Source organism: Vitis riparia, chromosome 3, assembly GCF_004353265.1.
Source record: "Vitis riparia cultivar Riparia Gloire de Montpellier isolate 1030 chromosome 3, EGFV_Vit.rip_1.0, whole genome shotgun sequence".
NCBI classification, from domain to species: Eukaryota; Viridiplantae; Streptophyta; class Magnoliopsida; order Vitales; family Vitaceae; genus Vitis; species Vitis riparia.
In genome coordinates, this window is record NC_048433.1 from 18,827,471 (window position 1) to 18,849,175 (window position 21,705).

Consider the following 21,705-nt stretch of genomic DNA (forward strand, 5'->3'; position numbering starts at 1 on the left):
ATTATTTAAAAAAAATAATAGACTTGTTAGCAAATTCAATGTATTAAGTCTTGTTTAATTTGGAGTTAATTTGTCTAGTGAAATAATAATAATAATAATAATAATAATTCTATGTAGAAGAGAAATAATAGACTGTATGTGTTTTTTTAATTTATTTTTAAAAATTAGAAATAGAGAACAATAACCAAACAGTGTTATGAATTTTTAAAAATAAAAAATTATTTTTAAACACTCTGCCGCCAAACTGGGTCTAAAGTTTTTTTCTTCTTCTTCTTGTTTAAGTGAAATGATTGTTTTCTAGAAAGAATTTAGAGTTTGATATAGAGCTTCATATAAGAATACTCTCACTTACCTTTAGTGAAATTCTTAACCATACCAATATTATAACTTTATATTTTTATATTTAAGAGTCTTCTCCTTCACCTTCTTCTTCTTCTTCAATAAAAACAAAAAAATATTCCACATGGGATGTTAAAAGGTTACACTTATCAAAAATGATTTTGCTTATATTTTGGATAATATGGAGAAAAAAAAAATGAAGAAACAAAATTGTTGAAGGAATGAGGAGGAAATATAATAAAAGATTTTTCTTCTTAAAAATCCATTTCTTGGTAATTTAATACTTGTTTGACAACTGTTTTTTAAAACATTTTTGAAAAACTAATTTTTAGAACAGTTATTGAAAATTGTTAGCTAATATTTTGTAAAACAAAAGTTTGTTTGAAAACCTAAAATATTTTTAATATGTTTTTAATATTTTAAAAATAATTTTTATCTCTAGTGTTTTATTTTTAATCATTTTACATATTTGTATAATTATATTTTAAAATAGCTTTTAGAAAATAAAATAAAACAAATAAAAGATGTTATCTAAAAACACTCTATGTTATGTTCTTAAGGACATAAAATAGAAAATAATTTTTTGTTGTCAAATGTATTTTTTTTTTAAAATAGAAAATTCTTCTCAAAAAATGTTACCAAACATGCCCTAATTTTTTTTTTTCATAATTTGTTCACGAACATAGAAATTTGAGGAAAATTCTATGCAATTTTCATATTGTTTTTTCCATATATATTTTCTCTTTATTTTCTTTCCTTCAATTTTTTTTTTTTTTTTAGCAACCAAACATACTTTAGAGCATAGGATATAATCTTTTTAATTATCTACTAGAATCTTGGAGTGAGATATATAATTGATATAGATCATCAATTAATACTTAAAAATAAGATATGACAATACTACCTAGGATGTATTGTAATATTATCCCAAAAGTCTTCCTTTCGAAGTCTTTAGAGATATAATTATGCCTTTTTGTTTTATACCTAAATTAAGACAAAAATTCAAATATTGGATCCTTGAAATTTAGTAAAGTTGCAAGGTTTTTAGACCTTTTTTTTTTTTTTTTTTTTCTGTAATCTCTTTTTGGTTTCTAGTGATTTAATAATGGCTTTTTGGGACTTTATTCATGGTTTTTTTGGGAGTGTATGGATGCTATTGATGATGATAAATTTATATTGGAGTTATTCATCACCAATGTTGAAAAAATAAGCATAGCATTTTGATTGTAATTGGGGTCACGTAATCACCTTAATTCAAATTAATGATTAAATTAGGGGTGGGTTGAGGAGGTGTCAACCTCATTGCAACCTTATCCCATTTATTTATATTTATTTTTATTCCTACAAAAAAAATAATAATTGGGTGGAGTGAACCATGCCAATATAGGAAATTCTCATACCCGCTCTACCCACCATTTAATTTTTTTTCAATATTTTTCAATTTTCTTATTTTAAAAATTTTAAATTTTATTAAAAATAAATAATTTATAAATAAAAGATATTATAAATACTTATAATTTATTTTTATGAAAAGAAATATTTTATTTATATTTTTAAAATTGAAAAATGAAAAAAAAAACAACTAAAATAATTTCTTATTTAAAATTGTATATAATCACGACAAGGTGGGGCACGACAAAATTATACACGTACTTGCCCTGAACCCATCCTGGTTTTTTAAAATTTTCAAAACCTACCCCGATTTTTTAAAAATTTCTCAAACTCACCTCTAACCTAATTATCTTTATCACAAACCCTTCCTGTCAAAGGTGAGACATTTATCTCAAAAAATCTACCCCATTGTCATCCCTACTTTCTTTGAGAAAGTCATTTGAATCAATAATAAATGTGATCTTGTAGATTAAATTTATAAAATCACAATTACCAACCTCATGGTAAAGTTATAATAACATCAAGCTCTTTTATGCAAGTCTCTTAGTCACATACTCCCTTCAAAATTTAGAATGATATAATTTTCTCTTGAGAAATAGTAAGCTTACAAACAAATATGAAATGGTTTTTTTATAAGGCAAATTAAAAAGAAAAAGGAAAAAAAACTTCTAATTCTTCCATTTTCCTCCATATTGAATTCTTATAACCATTTCTATTCGAATTAATGAAGCAAAAATTGAATCTTTCATTGCTTAAGAAAGAGAACTTTCGGCTTTCTTAGTAACTATCATAATACTATACTTGCTCTTTCAAAATTATAATTTCAACTTTTTTTTTAATTTCTAAGTAAATTTAAAAATAAAAATTAATATAAGTCTTTGTTTTGACAAAAGAATAAATCACAACATAAGAAAGCAACAAATTTATAGTATTTGTACTCAAGGATGAAAATTTCTGTTTTTTTCGCCGAAATTTCGGCGAAATTTCGTGTTTCGGAGGTCGGCGAAACGAAAGAGGGGGACGAAATGTCGACGGAAGAAATATCCGTAAATTTCGCCAAAAATCGGAGAAATTTCAGATAAATTTCGGTAAAAGGAGAAATTTCGGCGATTTTTTTAAAAAAATCGCCTCTGGTTGGAAAATTTCAGAGAAAAATCGTCTTGTTTCGGTTTATTTCGGCGATTTTTCGGCCAAAAAAACAGAAAATTTCCTACCAGTCCAACCCGCGCACAGGATACAAAATCTGATCATGATTTGCAGGCAAAGCTTGTGTTTTTCAGCCTGGCTCAAAAATCGTGGATTTAGGGTTCGTGAAATTTAAATCCAATGGCACAACAGCAAAGAGAACCCTAAAACAGATTCTGAAAACACAGGGAGCAAAAGAAAAGCAATTTTTTTTGGTTTTCTTTGGGGGTTTTGCATGGATTTTCTCGGAAATCAAACGAGGATGAATTTTCCCGGAAATCGAATGGGGGATGGATTTTCTATGGAATCAAACGGGGGTTGCAAAAAAAAATAATAATAACATGTTTAGATTAGTACCTGCGAGGATTGAGAGTGGCAGAGGAAAATAGGGTTTTTTTAGGGATTCTGTCGGGGGGCATCTTCAGAAAAGGGCATGCCCGGGTGAGAGAAGTGGTGTGGCCCATTTGATTTTTAGATTTAGTAGAAATAAAATAAAATAAAAAATAAAAAATAAAAAATAAATGGAAACAAATCATGACCCATGTGCATATGGTGGTCCAAATTGAAGTCGGATGTGATCCAACGGTCAGAATTGAACCTCAAGCTATATGATAATATGTACAAATTATTTATATTTACTAGAATAAATTTTTCATAAAACTTCATAATGAGTGTACAAGTACAACCAACATAATATAATTATGTCTAATATTACGATTCACAAATCATATTATATATATATATATATATATATATATATATATATATATATATCAAATTTTTCAACAAAATAACTTTAAATTATCTAATATACTTCTAATTACATTATTACAAGGTTTTTTTACATTTCCATAAGTTTTGATCAATTTTTTGCTTACCAAAATTTTTTTCCAAAATATCCGTCGATATTTCTCCTATATATCTGATATATCCGTAAAATCAAGTTACCGATATATCCGTAATTACCGATATTTTCATCATTGTTTGTACTACACAATATTTTTAATATCAACTAGCTACTGAACAAAAGGATAATCATGGATTCATGCATCCTTTTGGGTTTTTTCTTTTCTTTTTTTTTTTCTCTTTTTTAAAGCGATATATTATTTAAGTATTTTGAATTTTATAAAAGGTGTAACACAAAATTAAAAAACTAACTCTTAATGGCATAATGTACCATAAAAAGACAAAAAGAAAAATAAAAAAAAGAAATCCATGGGGGAATGGGGTTGGTGAGCTTGTAGTGTTTTGGGTGGAAAAACAATGGACTTGGCAACATGAACCACTTAAATCAAAAGAATTGTCTTTTCCAACTTGGACTCCACCAACCCCCAAATTGCACACAATGCCCATGAACCAAATTCAAGTTACAAATAAGGAAGATCTAATCTTCTATATTAAGGTGTTACCAAATCTTATATTTTGGTCATGGTTCAATTTTTAGGTTTTTTTTTTTTTTTTTGTTAAATAAAAAAATAAAAATAGATGGGTAAAATAGACCAATATGAATTAATGTCTAAAAAAAGGTAATGTTTTGCACTATTGGAGAATGTCATGAACCACATTTTCGTGTGATATCAAATGTGTTATTTAATGTCAAACATGAATCTATTTGGTATAAGGTTAAATGTTTGTATCAATTCAATATATATATGTAAAATAAGATCAATTAAATCGTAACATATATAGAGTCTGATTATTTTGTACATGGTCTCATTCGTTTGTATCAGCACCTAAATTTCATTACATTCTTTTAACGTACGTATTTTGTGATTACGTGGATATATATTAATCCCATTTTATTTAGAAGTTTTTTAAATTAAATATCTATATATATATATATAAATTTCCACTAGCATCTCTCCTGTGAACACGTGGATCCATATTCTCTTGTACGCGTTCTTCAATTTGGCCTCGAAAGCACAAAAATTCTATGTTACCCGCCTGTACCTAGTACACATATCATAGTACAGTTCCAAGAACCCAGATCCTTTGGAGAGAGGGACAAGAGTGTAGAGAGAGGAACGGTTTTTGAGAGAGATGGCTGGTGGGTTGTTGTGGGCAACAAGGGCCGCTTCATATTTGAGGATCTCAGTGCCCTTCAGAGCCTTTTCTTCTGGTAAAATCAATGGAAAACCCCCCCACACCTTTCATTGTTCTTTAATATATGATATGACATTGATGAAGGTGATTTTAGTTTCAGTTTCAGTTTTAGTTTCAGATCTTGTTGAGTGATTTACTATAATGCTTTGATCTTTGGTGTTATATGGCTTGAGACCTTGTTTTGTAAGGTGGGTTTTGTGTATTTCTGGGTTTTGAGTGATCAAATCAAATATTTGGGGCGAGTTGCTCGATTTGTTCTTGTTTGAATATTTTGTTGATGTGATTCTGTGTTTACTGTCATTTTCATGTTTTTGTTTTTATTCGAAAATGGTGGAAGGGTGGTGGAAATGAAATTTTTTCTGTTTTCAGAAATAGGAAAAAAAAATCAAATGAAAATGACACTCAAAACGGTTTGTGAAAATAGTTCATTCTTGGAAAATATTAAAATTGATGCAATCAATTTAGCAATTGAAAATGATGAGAAAATGATAATGTTTCTATGAGGACGATTTCGAATCTGGTGCCAAGCAGATGTGTAAGTTTTGTCTTTTAGGGTTTTAGGGGAGGAACAAGAGACAAAGTTTATGGCAACAAAATAAAATAAAATAAATATAGAGAAAGAAGGTAAGGAGAAGAAGGGATAAAACCTTGGAGTTGCATTAAAGCCTTCTAGGAGTCTCGCCTAGAAAATCAATGAAGCCTTACTATTGAGAATTGCAAAGTATGCAAGAAAACAAAATTTTATCAATCATCAATCAATTACTTTGATCTAGATTGATTATGCTTATTCATAGGTTTCTCTAAGAAATTCAAAGTCTACTAGATTCTAGTGACCCAAACTCTAATTCTAATTGTATTATAAGTTATAACCTAATTAGCTAATCCTAATTTGACTCCAACAAATGCTAATCCCAATTTAATTCCAACTAATATTAATTCTACTTAAAGTTTATTTATCCTTTTCCTTTCCTTTCCTTTCCTTTCCTTTCTTGAATATACTTTAAAAGGCTTTCTCCCATCAGTGTTTTATGAAGTAAACTGGTTATTTAGACTGAGAAAGTTGCCCTGGCTAGCCTTTGTTTGCAAGTTGGGGTTTATAATCTAATTATCTCAATGGCTGGTCTCCTTCTCTAAGTTGTGTCTGCCTCTTTTTGACATATACTCCCATCAGAGTGGATTACATTCCTGTTCATGGATTTCTCTGGCTTGTTAATGAAGTTTGGAATCCAATAAGCAGTGAGTGTAGAGGGAGAGAAACCAAAGAAAAGCTGAGTCTAAGAAGCCAGCCTTATCATGTACAACAATACATGCAGTCTAAAGCTCCAAAAAGAACTGGAAAGTTCTGTACTCTTTTCTGACTAAGCCCTCAAGAATTTAAGCCATATTTTGTTTAGTTTCAACACTGGGGCCTCTGCTTCTTTGAAGTTTTCTTACTGGGCTCTCTCCAGATGCACCTTGCCACAGAAGCAGAACCTGCCTGCCATATTTTATGCCCCTTGGCCCTTACCAGTGAACTTCTGTATGCTTCAGCGTTAGAGCCTTTCTTTGACTGAGGGAGAACCCAAAAGAGTAGAAACAAACATCCAGGTCCATGGTCCCAAGGCCACTGAGCAATGCTGTACAAGATGATTCAGACATATTATCCACTTCCTCAAAAGATCAATTGTTAACACACTTTCTCACATGGCTGTCATCATGAAAGAAGCATGAATCTCGACAAAACAGCCATCACCCTCCAAGCTCAACTCCGTTACACCAGCACCTATTCCACTGAAGGCAGACATGATGAGCCAAGAAGATCGCAACGTGTTCCTAAGAAAAACCCAAGGTTCATAACATGATAAACATGCAGAGCAAGTAGGATGATCGTGCAAGGAGCTGTTAGAGATTAATTGCTGGCATAGTTCTGTTAGAAGACTTGGTCTGATGTCTGTTAGCTATTATTATGCTATTTGAATAAGTATTAGCTATTTATTTGCTAACAATGGTTGAGTCCTTATTTTCAGTAGTTATGGCCGTGAGAGTAGGAGAAGGTGGGTTTTTCCTTGTATATTTAAACTATTTCAGTATGCAGCAAGAGGAAGAAAGTTCATTCAAAAATCCAAATATTGTGGCTCGTTCTTGCCCTAAGAAGAATTCTGTTTACTGATTATAGTAGCTTTGATTGGGACCTATCAAGACACTATAAAGCTGATCCATAAAGGAATCAACCAGCTCCATTTCCTGATCATTGCAGTTTCCTGCGAGCGCCTGGTTCCACATATCATACACTCTTTGTAAAGGTCTAGCACTTTTGGAAAGGTCTCCTTGAGCAACATACTCCCTCATCACATATCATACGAAATCTCACTTTTTCCCACTTTGAAATTTGAATTTCACCTGCTTGAAGAACCACTGCTTCCACTGCTATTGATGGATTTCTACAAACCCCTCCCAAAGGACCCCTCACTTCCTCTGGTCTCCACCTTTGCTCACTCTCTTGACCATATGAATCTATAAATACCTTTCACTGAAGGCCTTCCCTGTCCACTGTAAACTATCACAACCATTTTCCTAGAAGTGCTCTATTAAGACTGTTTGGCATTTTTACTCCCAACTGTCTCCTACCTTTAGGGGAACATCCTATCTTCCAGCTTCATCAAATGCTCCTGCATTGATCATTTAAGCCATCCCACTGAAAAGTTTTGCATTTCCTTTTATCTTTTCCTAGCAATAGTGGGGATAGGGTGCTATGGCATGTGGCGACAATCACCCTACTTGAATCCACCTAGCTAGATTGAAGCATCATGACCTTTGAGGAAAGATGAAGGATATCAAGGCAATTTGGGACATTGTGTTTTTCTCTTTTTTGTTGGTATCAGTCTTTTCAGAGTTCTTAAGCACCCTCCATAGACCAGAGAGCTGCTTTTTGCAAGACCAGGTGGATTTTAGAGGTGCACATGTAGTGGATCTTACCCCCACCAGACTGCTTAAAGTTCAATTTTGATGCTTACTGGAGAATCTAAGGCAGATACGCATCAAAGGAGTTTCCATGATCAGTGGGAGCTGTTGTTAGAGCTTCCATGCTAAGGTGGGATGAGACTTGCACTAAAGGCTTTTTGTGTTTGGTTTATTGGAAGGTTTGGCCTAGGCAGTTGCTTTGGGTTTTAAGCAATTTCACAGTAGAGGTTGATTCAATGATAGTTATTTCCTGTGTTTCTCAGCCAAAAAAAAAGGTTTCTTCAATGTTTGATGATTGATATTGAGGATGCTTGATTTGCTCACTGAGTTGAATTACTCCTTTTTCTGGATTGCACTCTCCTTCAACCAGTTGACAGATTCTATGGCTAAGCATCTCACTTCAAGCATGGAGGTTTTCATTGGGTAGTTCATGCTTCCTTAGTTATCTTGCTTCTTAGGTCTTTGTTTTGATTTTTGGTCCATTTGGAGGCTGTTTTCCTATTATACATATTTTTTCTCAGTTTTGGGGCTGCCGCCTGCATATCTTTGAGGGATATCTCATCCTTGTATCATATTTTTGTTTATGGAATGAGTTGTTGTTTCCTATAAATAAATAAATAATAAAATAAAACAATGAAGGCTGACATAAAGTACTCTGAGCGAGCTTGACATATACTTTTGATTAGGATCAATTTTTTTTTATATTTTTTTTATCAGAAACAAAAGATGTATTAATTAATGATAAGAAAACATAAGAAGGATGAGAAATCCTCCCCATGAAAATACAAACATAGGATCATTACCTCTCCTTGCAACATGTCATGTTTGTTCCATCCCACCAATCTCCCCACAGATCTGTTTATTACCCCATCTCAACTGCTTAGCTTTGCAGGAAGCTCCAAGAGGCATTCCTTGGTTAAAAAAGCGAGTACCCCTTGCTCAGCGTTGCAGTGGCTAGCATAATAGCTACAGACTGAGTGTCCTCCGCATGACCCACTAGGAGGAGCTTAATAGTACACAGATCGGCCCTAAGCCCCAACTACTTCAGAGTATAGAATGATGCATCTAAGGTATCTAACTCATCTAAGTCTGCCACACAGAGGACAATCATATCATCCCCATAAAACAACTGCAAATATAGATACGATCCCTCTATTAGTCCAACTTTGAAACCACTCATGAATCCTTCAATCACCACCCTTGAGATTAATCTTCTAATTGGAGACTATATTCATTTTTCCATTGTTTGTCATAGCAGTCATGTATGGCCTTGTTTATCCTTACTCCATGCACAGGGTTATATTTTCCAAGAAACAAAATTCTCAATAGCACATATGCATGCTCATATTTACTAGCTTCTATAGGCTGAAGGAGAACCCACAATGGTTGCATGTGAAATTTCAATAGAGTATGAACCATTCATGTGAAAATGACAATAATCCAACCTATCTATCACTTAGAACTGCCCTTGTTATATAACGTTATATTATCGATGAAGTCATATCTCCAAAAGAATATGAGTTACGGGTTTTATAGTTGGATAAGAACTGCTGAGATGAAATAATGGTGATGCATGAGATTCAAGGGTCTGGGTCTTGCTGAGGACAAGCAGGTCCCCAAAATCGACTGAGGTCTCATCTTTCAATTGTTTTTCTTCCCTTTATACTTTATTCTAGTCCTATAAATTGCTATTAGTATTCTAGTCTTAAATAGTGCAATTGATTAGTGTCATAATGCTTTAGTAGCTTTTTGTTAACTTAGTCAATTGCATCTATGCATATAGTCTCCCCATCAGATCACGAGTCTTTTTTGAATAACAGGTCTGCATTATATATACATATAGTGTTCTTGTTAGGAATATTATTATTATTCCGTCACTAAAGTTAATTAATATATTTTTTAGAACTATCTTATGGATTTGTGGATCTCTATTACTACTTTCCCTTCTTTCCACCCGTATCAAATGGTCACACCCTCAAAAGTCGCAATGTTCCCCAAACTTTGGACCAACCTGATTGATGGTTATTTATCATAGGAAAGACTGAACCGCCTTTATATTAGCCTGCACGCTGGTTCTGTTTGCAATTCCCAGAACTGTGGAAGTAATTCCATAGGAAATGTGCCGCAAACAGGCCAATGGAAATTATCTGGTGGTAATTGGAAGTCATTATTCCTTGAACTTGTTTCCAAGATATTTGAGGGGGAAAGTTCCCAACATACTTCAGGAAGTTCCCATTATAGTATATCATTCTGTTTCTTTCCCTTACCAGTTTCCTTTTGTCATTTCCTGTTTTCCTCTGTTTGGCAGTTGTTAAGGATTTGAAATATGTTGATTCTCATGAGTGGGCCAAAGTTGACGGAAATTTAGCAACCATAGGGATTACCGACCATGCTCAGGATCATTTAGGTGATGTTGTGTATGTGGAACTGCCTGAAGTTGGAGCCAATGTTTCACAGGGTGGCAGTTTTGGTGCTGTTGAGAGTGTCAAAGCAACCAGCGACATCAACTCCCCTGTTTCGGGCAAAGTGGTTGAAGTCAATGAAGAACTCAGCAGCTCTCCAGGTTTGGTAAGTAATACGATACTTGGGGTTTAAGTTCTAGAGTAGACAATTTTTGTCATCGATTGCCTAGTATGAACTTCCATGCCTAATTCTATATGGTTTTTCTCGAGTTTTTTGGGCATTTGAAGAGAGTACAAGGACCATCCTCTAGATAATACTTTAGAGCTTAACTTTGTTAAGCATCTTTTTCTTTCCTATACAAGAAACATTTCAAGCCTATTTGGAAACTGTTTTTAAAAACGGTTTTTTGTTTTCTAAAACATAAAACAATTTTCTAACTTCAAAAACACATTTGATAAATTTTTAAAACAGTTTTTTGAAAATTTGTTCTAAAAACACATTTTGCGTTGATTTGAGGTGTTCTTTTCATAGAGTATAATGAGAAACAATTGAAAATATAGATTTCTTTAGGAAATTCTACATAGCGAAAATAAGTGGAGAAATTTGTTTTTTGTATTTGAATTTTCAAAGAATTTTGTTCTTAAAAATAGATAATAATTTTTAAGAAATGTTCTTAAAAACTGGTTTTTGAAAACATTGTCAAACAAATCCTTTATTTCACTAAAACAACCGCCAGTTTCTCAAGTTTATGTTGAACGAATCAGGTTAACGGGAGCCCGTATGAGAAAGGGTGGATCATAAAGGTAGAGATCAGCAACCCAAGTGAGCTCAACTCCTTGATGGACTCAGAGCAGTACTCCAAGTTCTGTGAAGAAGAAGATGCAAAGCATTGAGCTATCTCAACCGGTATATCGACCCAGTTGAAAGGTACCCCATAAGCAGAGGGTTGTCCTCCATCCTTTTTCCTTTCAGCAAATGTTCTCTAATGCCATGATAGCCACATGGTTTCCATGTTTTTACTTATTCTTCATTTTGATTTGAATTGTTGAGCATAGACCTAAATGTTTTCCTTTGATTCAAGTCTGCTCTAGTAATGCTGTTTCAGCTGTGTTATGATAAATCATCTTTCCTTTCTTAGAACTCACTAGAGATGTGAGAAACAAAGAGAATGTGTATAAACGAAAACAATCTTAAAGATTAGAAATCCATGGCAAAATATAAAGGCTATGTTTGATTGATTGGATAGGATTCAGATTGAATAGGATATACTTACAGTAAGATATCATTTTTAGTGGGATATGATACTTTTACATATTATATCGGATGGAAATGGTATTGTGGGATATTATATTCAATGTTATAAGCCTGTTTGGTATGTAGGAAATTTTTACTACCTCAAATTTTAAAAATTCTGTAAGTATAAAGGGTGGATTAGACATAATCGTGTTTATGTCATAATCAGGTCTAACTTGTATAACACATTGAGACTTGTCTATTTAATCTGTCAAACCTTGTTTAACTTGTTTATGTAATCTTGTTAAAATGATTCATTTATGAATTATAATGTATTTAATCCATATACATTTATTGATTTTGTATATTTAAAAATTATTAAAATTAAAAATAGGTTCATAACTAAAAAAAGTAAGTAATTAAATAGTAAAATTTGATATATTTGATTAAAAATATTTTTAAAATAAAATTATAAACAAGTATAAAGTTAAAATTTTAATTTATTTTCCATGCTATAAATATATTATAATTAAAAATTAATCACTTGTAGCATTTGGATGCAATTCTTGTTTTTTGCTTCTAAAACTTAGGAACTTCTTTATACAATTATGAATTTTTTTATACAAAAAAGGTAAGGATTTATCTTGTTAAAAACATTTGTTAAAATTTTAAAATTTGAAGAAGTGAAATTTTCTTACTTGGTGAAATTTAAAAAAAAATTAAAAGTTTTTTTTTAATATATAATGTAAATCTCTACTTTGTGTATAAGAGTTCTATTAAACAAAAATGTATCCAAACAACTAAGGGTGCAAGTTGAATGAGTTGGCCCAATCCAACCCGATGTTTGGATGGGTTCAAGCAAACATTTTCATTATTTGAGTTGAGATTGGGTTAGGTTTTTTCAATCCAAGTTCAATTTGGGTTGGGTTTGAGCTGAGGTTTGAATAACTTGAATCTAGCTTAAACCGGATTTAATATTTTTATAATATTTATAATATTTATTATCATTATCATGTATGATATATAATTATAATTATATCATATGTTTTTTCATTTTTTTTAAATATATAAGTTTATTTTTTTGTTGTAATGAAACAAAAATTTCTAGAAGATAAAGATAATTTTAATATTCATTTTTAATACAAGTAGTTTAAGTACTTTAATTTTATTTTTTTTTAATTTTTGGTTTGATCATGATTTCTTGTACTTTTTTTAGAAACATTTTTAAAGTTAAAAAATCAAAAAAAGCTTTTTAATGTTTTATAAAATTAAGGATATTTGGTAATTTATTATTATTATAAAAGGATTTTAAAATTAAAAAACAAAAAGAATTGTTTGGATAAATTGTCTTTTTAAAAATAAAAAAATATTTTTAATTTGTAAAAATATTTTAAATTCAATTTATATAATATTAATTAATTAAATTTAATTGAAGTCTTATTGAAAATGAAAATAATTTTTTAATTACAAATAAATTAAAAAATATATAGTTTTTAGTAAAACATAAATAATAATATTATAATAAAATCATAAATTATATGTTTAGTAGAAAACATACTATTTCATTATATGTTAGGAAAAAGATATTTTATTATATTAATACATTTATGGTATTAATGAGTTTATTATTTAAATTTTAAATAATTTTTTAAAATTAATCAACTTATTAACAAATCCAACGCATTAAGTCTTGTTTAATTTAGAGTTAATTTGTCTAACAAAAAAATTTTGAAAAATATTATATATCTAGAAGAGAAATAATAGAGTATATGTGTTTTCTATTGTTTTTAAAAACGGATGAAAACAACTTTAACTTGTTTTCTAAAAGTTATTCTCTATTTCATTTTGTTTTTAAAAACTGGAAATATAAAACAATAATCAAAGAGTGTTATGAATTTTTAAAAACTGTTTTCTGTTTTTAAAAACTGAATTCCTTGACGTAGTCTCTCACAGATACAATGTGTTTGAGTCTTTTCAACACTTCCTTGGCCACCCAAGCAGTGTTGGTGGGGAGGAACTGATCTTTCAATTCCTTTCCTTTCGTCAAACAAACTCTAAAATTGTAAAAATATTAAACAAGTTATAATTATGTTAACTAGTTTAATAAATTAAAATCGAGTTAATAGGTTTAACGGGTTATTGGTGTCAATTTATAAAAGGTTAATTCAATCCATTTATTAAATAAGTTGAACATTACGTTGTATCATCCTTATAAAAAATTGGTCATGCTCATGTGAGGTTATTCTGATATAATTACCAAATGGATCGTATTTAAGTTAAATAAATGTTTAATATTTTCTAGTTGGAGATGATAAGAACTCTATGAAATGATCCATTGTCACTCCAAACCAAAGTGTACAGGAAACACGCAACACCTACAGCCTAATAGCCTAATGGGGCGCAAGCCCAAGCCCAAGCCCAAGCCCAAACCCAAACCCAAACCCATGTTGTATAGACTTATATTTCCAAAATAATTTGTACTTACAAATATACAATTCAAAAGTTTCAACATCTTATTTATATTTTCAAAATTTATAAAAAAATATTCTATTAAAAAATAAAATATTTGAAAACAGCTTATTCAAATATATATATATTTAAATAAATAAAAAAACCTGATTTTTCTGGTAAGAAATGTTTGAAGAGCAAGTCACAAGCAGGGCCCACTGATAGCAACAAAAAAACCTTAGGTATCCATTCACCAATGCTATCATCCAGCGCAAAGGCAAAGGAGCTGCAGAAAGATAAGGGGAGAGAGAGAGAGAGAGAGAGAGAGAGATGGATGCAATGCAAGTGGGACTTCCCATACTTGGAATTGTAGCAGTGGCTGCCATCACCTTCTATGCTGTTAGCTTTGCTGAGATTAGAGAGGTACCCTCCTCCTCCTCCTCCTCTATCTTTCTCATTGTTTTTTCTTTTACTTAATTTATTAATAATTTCCTCATATTTTCTTCCATTAATTTCCTCTCTTTTTGGGTTTTGTCTTAATTTGAATCTGAAGAAATCATTTAGAGATTTGGAGGATTCTGAGTCTGAAAATGTTGGATTCAAGAGTTCTATGAGTTCCAGGAAAAGAAGGGCCTCTCGAAAAGCTGAAAAACAAGACAAATTTTGACCAAGAAAGCACACCCCTTTCTTTTCTTCAATCAGTCTGTAATTTTTTTCTTTTGGGTTCTTGGTGAATTATGGATGGAAACAATTATTGGGATATTCAAGTGAAGGGCAAGGTTTTAAGAGAAATATTAAGGGCATGGTTTTTCTTTTCCTCCTCCACAAGATTTAAAAAGCCCAAAAAATCATTTTAATCCACAGAGATTGCTCATAGATCAAAGTCAAATATGAATTAAATAGATTATAATTATAATCATATTAATTAGCATAATTATTAAATTAGTCAATTAAGATCAAATTCTTATTATATAAATTAATAAAAAGCAACTTATTTACTAAACCGATCACGTAGTTCGATCTGAATTTGAACTAAACACAATTATATTCAATTTAAACTCACAAAAACACGTCGGGATTTTAGTTATATGGATGAATTGTACAAAACTTTATCATCTATAGCTCATCTTACAAATCTTATACCATAAGAGATAAAGATTTAGAGTCTATTTGGTAGTGATAGTAGAAAACGTTTTTAATCTTTCTAACACTTTTTGTCATTTAAGTATTAAAAATATTAGAAATATTTTTTAAAATCACTCTCAAACATAATCATATTCTAAAACAAAAAACAAAAGAAGAAATAAAGAAGAGAAAATCAAAGTTGCAATCTCAATGGAAGAGACTTTATTTAGATAAGAATGGTCTTAAGAAAAAGGTGATAATTATCAAATATTAGCCACCATCTTCCTCTGCTACTTCTCCTGAGACTTGAGTTCCTTCACCCTCTCTTCAGTAGCCTTCAGGGCCTTCCCATATATGCTTATTATCTGAAAATCACAGTACTTTTACACTTCTATTAGCATCAGGTAGGGCTGTGCATGGTTGGGTCAATTTTTTTTTGAGAATCAGAATCAAACTAAACCGATTTAATCAGTTTTCATGCATGAAGAACCAAACAAATTAAGCTTAAAGAGTGGACACTTGGGGTTGGTTTGGTTTAATAACAATAACCAGTCTAAGTCGATTTACTTTAGTTTGAACTTACCTTCTCAACTTCTTCTGGGGAGATTATAAGGGGAGGAGACAACACTATGATATTCCCGGCAGAACGAACTATCATTCCATGCTTCTTGCACTCTGCTCCAAAATATGCCCCCACCCCTGCAATGGCCCAACGCCTACTGTTAATAACATGGTATAATTGGAAAGGGTGAAAAAAATTTGACAAAACCCAGAAATTAGATGCGGTCAAGCTGATTTAATCGAGATTTTCATATCATTATCTTGTGTGATTGCAGTCAATCTAGAGGTTGCAGTTTCATGTAAGGACTTGTATTTTAAAATCACTGGGGTTAAGAATGATAATGGTGTTAATAAAAGAAAGAAGGAACTTGCCCCATTCAGGAGGGAATGAATCATTAGGAGACTTATTGTCTGTGAACTCGATACCAATAAGCAAGCCAGTTCCCCGTATCTGCAGAATGAGGTGAATAGTACGAGGTAATTGTCCAGTAACCCAACATTATGAAATGAAATCAAGGGATTTAGATACTTGAAGAAACAAAGTTTACTTCTCCAATGATAGGACTGTCAGAGAAGGCTCTTATGCCGTCTTGAAATCTTGGGGAGAGGCTCTGGACTTGCTCAATGATATTTCTTTCCCTGCAAACAAAGCAATCAAATTATGCTCAACACTAAACTTTACATGGCCGGGAACAACATGTTACAGATGCTCTAACTTATGAAAAATTAAATTAAATAAATGATTAACCGGACAAAGGGTGTCCTTTGTCATGGTAGAAAGCATGAGAAGCATGCTTCCTTGTAATATCATGCTTAAAGAGGTTTGAATGTTGGAGGTTTAAAAGTTTTTACAGAATCTTCAATGTGATAAGCAGAAAAAGAAACGTACCTGTAGATCTTGAGTACTTCCAATGCTACTGCACAGGATACAGGGTGCCCGGAAAATGTAAATCCATGAGCAAAAGAACCTGACACGTGAAATTAGGAGATGCACTCAGACGACAACAATCACAACTACCAAGAAAAAAGACTCTTGATCATGCATCAACTTACCAAGTTTGTTACTGTGGGAGTGTATAACATCTGAAATTTCAGGGCTCACGAGAACGGCTCCAATGGGCATATATCCAGAAGAGAAAGCCTGCAAAGGAAGACAAATGGGTATAGTTTTCTGGTGCAGACAAGGTCAGGTTTCATGTCATGCTTTACCTTGGCAATGGAGACAAGGTCTGGCTTGATGCCGTATTTGTCACATCCAAACATTGCTCCAAGCCTTCCAAATGCACAAATTACCTTTAACAAATGAAAATGAAGCGAGCAAGCACAAGATAAGAACCTACACTTGAAAATCTCCCATAGAACATACTGGAAATGGGAAGAAAGGAAATACTAAATACCTCATCCGCTATAAACAGAATGTCATATTTTTTCAGAATAGCTTGTATCTGCATAAATATTGAGATGTCGGGTTAAGCATTTATATATTATGTATCAACAATATAAACACATGAACACTCACAGAAAGAGGCGAGATGTCCCCTTTTACCTAGATATATCATAATCAATCAGCTAACCGAAGTCTGGTCATGTGCTAACTAAATCAGAAACTTGCAGTAATGATGCCAATTGATATCCTGTATTTACACACACACACACACCCCTACATGAACACATGCATCCTTTTGGAAGTCGATCTAAATTATATGAAGGACGTATGCATGCATCTGACTGCATGTATAGATGGATGAGGGTGCAGGTATAACATCTTTACGTATGCCGAATGCAAGAGAAGTAGGGACTATTGCATCCCAGCCTCACTGAGCACAGGAGGTGACTACAAGGCCTTTCACGCTTTTCATAATAGCAAGAACTCACCTTCTCATAATAAGTAGTGGGGGGAGGAATCACACCTCCTGCTCCCATGAGAGGCTCTGCAATGAAAGCTGCAATCTGAAAATGAACAACAGAACTATGTCATCAACCTAATCCACTTTTCTATTTGTTAGTATGATTTCCATGAGAGTCAAGACATTATTATGCTGAACTACCGTTTCTGGTCCTTCTTTGAGGATAAGCTTCTCCAAATTATTGGCTAATCTGGTTGAGAACAACTCTTCAGTCTCCCCTGAAACATGCATAAGCATGCCAATTGATTATAAAATCATAAGAAACCAAAAGTGCTCCAAAATAAGAGAGCCAAAATGGCAACCTGGAAGATGAAAGCGCCAGTAATGAGGGCAATCAGTGTGAAACACAAATGGAGAAGGCAGATCAAAACCTTGATGCAACACTGGAAGTCTGAGACGAAAGTTCTCTGGTTAGATTTACAATTTCTAGAAAGAAAACAATAGATTTTCTGTTGAAAATGTTGCATGTAAATTTATCCCACCCAGAAAGACTAGCTGATATGAGAGTCGTCCCATGGTACCTACCAGAATGTGGAATAGAATATAAGGTGCTTTAGAATTACTCCAAGAGAAAATAGGTAAATAACCACATCAGTTGAGTAATCGAACATACGATTTTTCAAGAGCTATGAACTTCTTTTTATTTGGTCTTCCAAGTGCATTGTTATAATACCAAACCAGCTTCACCTACAATCAAATAATTCAAGATAAATATAAAAAGAAATCTTAATTGAATACCAAGACATCATTGCTTCAATACATGATTTATTCTTTTCGTTTTCATTACCTGCACCATTGATATTATCAGAAATTAGGATCAACTAAGTCAACTAAAACTTTATGATAGAATCATCCTGCTGAAGTTTGGATCTCATGTTGTTGCCAGAACAAAATCTAAAGCAATGGCTGTGGACCAGAGTAGCCAAAAAATAGAATCACATGTCTTCTGATTTTTTATCAGAATCATGTGTGTTCTTCCTTTTCTCTTTAATTATTTATTGAACATGGCTTCTGATAAACCAAACCCCAACCCCTCATGTTTGCTCCTCATCTTGTTATAGGAAAATTTGAAGGGGGGGAAATAACAAATTTAGTGCTTAAAAGTGTTAGTTGATGTAATCAAACCTGTGTGTCATTTGCTTCTGATCCACTACTTGTAAAGAAGACTTTTCCCATTTTTGTTGCTGTAAAAGTGTTCAGAAGTTCCTTAGCAAGATCCTGCAACATCATATGATCATTGAGAAGTTAGTAGAAAGCATCTCTAGAAGATAACCCCATCTACATATCAAGCTTACAAGCAACATGTAGCAGCAGTGGCCATACCAAAAAGGTAGAAAGGGGAGCAACATGAACGTGCCAAATTTCAGTTCTTATATACACAACTCAGTATAAATTGTGTCAGAAAAGGATGTGAAAAAACAAAATGCAACACACAATGAAAAGGAATCATATTATTGAAGAGAAACTTTATGAATACCAAAGAGGGCTTTGAAGCATGATTCCAAAAGGAATGATAAAATGGCAAGGTATTTAGTTGAGCAGTTGCAGCAGCAATAAGCCGTGGTTCACTTCCCCCTGAAAATGTCCAATAATAGATAAGTAACTTAGCTGAATCAATAATTTACATGTAAAATTTCTTCTTATATTGAATATAGGGCCCTGTGTGGGACACAGGTGTATGCCTGCAATCAGAGTTTTCTATTCCTCATACTCAGCAACATGGGGACCATGGACAGACCAAGGTTCTTCAGTAAATGAAGTGTGTTGTTTATGTGAAAACAGGGTAACCCCTTGCATATAAAGACTATGGTTTAGAGTTTCTCAGCCATTTAAAACCACGAAAGGTAGTGAAAATAGCAACTTTTGGACCCCAGAACCTCCATTACTTCTGTGAATAGTCCCTGCACTGCCAGTTCACTAACTTGTATTTGTCAATTTAGCTGTATACATTGAGAGAACAACAGAACATAACATATCAAGGGCGAGAAGATTGAAATTGTATGCATTCGGTGAATACCTAAAGCTGTGCACCACAGACCAGCCAGAGCATCAAGATACTTCCTCCCATTACTGTCATAGACATAGGGACCCTGCAGACACGGATCAAGTGATGTTGCATCATTTAATTTGATAATATATTAGAGTTCTAAAACTAAACAAAAAATAAAAGTTAAACCTTAAAAAAAATGTACATTTTCTCATCATGGCCTAAATTTAGTATCTTCTAAAGCCATAGGAACAGGTACAGGAAACATTTAGGAAAAATTATACCTCAGACCTCTCTATTAGTAGAGGATCCAAATTAGTACTCTGCCACCCAGTTGTGAAAGGTGACAACATATCATGGCCCTTAAACCTGTGATAATCAAGACATTTAGTATAAAAGACATGCTATATTGAATTCTTATTTCCAATCATGATCACATACAAGCTATTACACAGACATGGAGAATGTGTCAACAAAAATCTTGCACACCTTAATACACATACAATATTGCAGAAGAAAAGAAAGACACAAAACATACCCTTTAGCATTCTTAGTTGCTGAATCTTCCTTTTGCAGTGATGCCTCTGTACTACTACATTTGACCAGTGCAGGTGCTGGATGCAGATGCTGCATCAAGATTCGAGCAGTGACAACTTGATTCATGTAAAAACCAGCCTGTTAAATAAATACGAACACATTGTTGAAGACTCAAAAATAAGTGATAAAGACAATATTAAAGCAGCAGAAGCAAAATATTAGAAAAATATTATTAGAGAAAATGAACCCAAGGGGCCTCACAATTTCAAAACGCATCTATAAGATCGAGAGCAGCCCATACACATATAGCCCAGTAACTTTCTCCCCTATTCGATGTGGGATATCACATCCCCCATCAAATAGGAGAGAAAGTTACTTGGCTATATGTGTATGGATCCTTCTCAACCTTAGATGCATTTCAAAACCTTGAGGGCCCTTTTGAGCCTCAAAGCAAATAATATCTATACGATTGGGCACGGGTTGTTATAACTTGCATTTTCTAAAATGCCAAATACTACTTAGAACATTCTTTTAAACTCAGAACTTTTTTGGAAATCTTAGCAAACATATTCTTCATATAATTTTGTTTTATCTCATCACAAATTATATCTCAAGGCATTTTTCCAATTATCCCAAACTAACCATCAGGTAAACCCTTGAAGCCTACAGTACAAGAGTGATGAGCCATGCAACAGCATCGCGTCATCCAACTGCATACATGCAGGGAACAGCCGGTTTTTGTTTGGTGCATGCAAAACTCAACATTCGGTAGGAAGAGAAAGATATGAAATATCATTATGTGTATGTTTGCTCGATAAGTTCGAAAATAAATAACAAATGGGTTGATAAGATAACACATGAAAAAGACATAAGAAGAAGGAAAATGAAATGAGGGGAGTCTGCGAGTGGACAAAAGAGATGACAATGATAGATGTCTTGGAACAAAAAAGAATAATGATAGCCCTTGGTGATGAACTGCAGAAGCCAACCAACAAAGCAAGAAATACAGAAGTTTAGAGAAAATAACAAGCAGGTTCATCAGATAGCCATGGAGAATGCATCATTGGATGGAACTGAGCATTCAAGAAATCGAAACCTGAGTGTTCCTGGGAGAGGATCTAAGGAGGTTAGCAAACATCATTTTTCTCTGATCTTCAGAAAAAATGCAAGTTGCTATCTTCAGTTTCTGCACTCATACACAGAGACAAAGATAAAAAGAGAGAGACTGAGACATCTAGCTTACCACTGCAGCTGCCCATTTATTGACTTGAGAGGTATTGTGACAATTCACACAACACCCAAGAGAAAGTGTCCAATATTCCTTTTCAAGAAAAGGTGAAAGTTGAAATCTGACTGCTCCTGAGGCGAATCTAAAGAAATCTGCAAAGATTTTCTTTTTCACTTTATCTTTAACATGATAACCCAAATTTCCAAAATTTATGGTCACTTTACCAAATTTATGGTCAAAACATAAGAGTCATGTTATTAAAAAATATTTGAATTAAAACCTCAACTAAGGCCTCATTTTTTAACTAAGCCTCAATT

General features: G+C 32.7%; 3 protein-coding genes across 3 annotated transcripts; 2 read left to right on the forward strand and 1 right to left on the reverse strand.

Moving 5' to 3' along the window:
* Window positions 1-4,919: 4,919 nt before the first annotated feature.
* On the forward strand, window positions 4,920-11,603 carry LOC117909074 (glycine cleavage system H protein 2, mitochondrial-like). The gene is made up of 3 exons (XM_034822979.1): window positions 4,920-5,035; window positions 10,268-10,527; window positions 11,127-11,603. The coding sequence occupies exons 1-3, from the start codon at window positions 4,957-4,959 to the stop codon at window positions 11,253-11,255; spliced, it is 468 nt and encodes a 155-aa protein (XP_034678870.1). The 5' UTR covers window positions 4,920-4,956; the 3' UTR covers window positions 11,256-11,603.
* Window positions 11,604-14,315: 2,712 nt separating this feature from the next.
* LOC117911560 lies at window positions 14,316-14,863 on the forward strand. Its single transcript, XM_034825970.1, has 2 exons — window positions 14,316-14,466; window positions 14,597-14,863. The coding sequence occupies exons 1-2, from the start codon at window positions 14,374-14,376 to the stop codon at window positions 14,708-14,710; spliced, it is 207 nt and encodes a 68-aa protein (XP_034681861.1). The 5' UTR covers window positions 14,316-14,373; the 3' UTR covers window positions 14,711-14,863.
* Window positions 14,864-15,380: 517 nt separating this feature from the next.
* On the reverse strand, window positions 15,381-21,322 carry LOC117911889 (gamma aminobutyrate transaminase 3, chloroplastic-like). The gene is made up of 19 exons (XM_034826317.1): window positions 21,257-21,322; window positions 20,162-20,298; window positions 19,908-19,992; window positions 19,654-19,726; window positions 19,114-19,211; window positions 18,762-18,854; window positions 18,250-18,323; window positions 18,119-18,157; window positions 17,939-18,027; window positions 17,778-17,854; window positions 17,605-17,679; window positions 17,127-17,174; window positions 16,939-17,022; window positions 16,783-16,870; window positions 16,619-16,697; window positions 16,278-16,368; window positions 16,102-16,180; window positions 15,752-15,867; window positions 15,381-15,533 (listed from the first exon to the last, which is right to left on the reverse strand). Exons 1-19 carry the CDS (start codon window positions 21,299-21,301, stop codon window positions 15,459-15,461), a joined length of 1,545 nt encoding a protein of 514 aa, XP_034682208.1. The 5' UTR covers window positions 21,302-21,322; the 3' UTR covers window positions 15,381-15,458.
* Window positions 21,323-21,705: the final 383 nt, after the last annotated feature.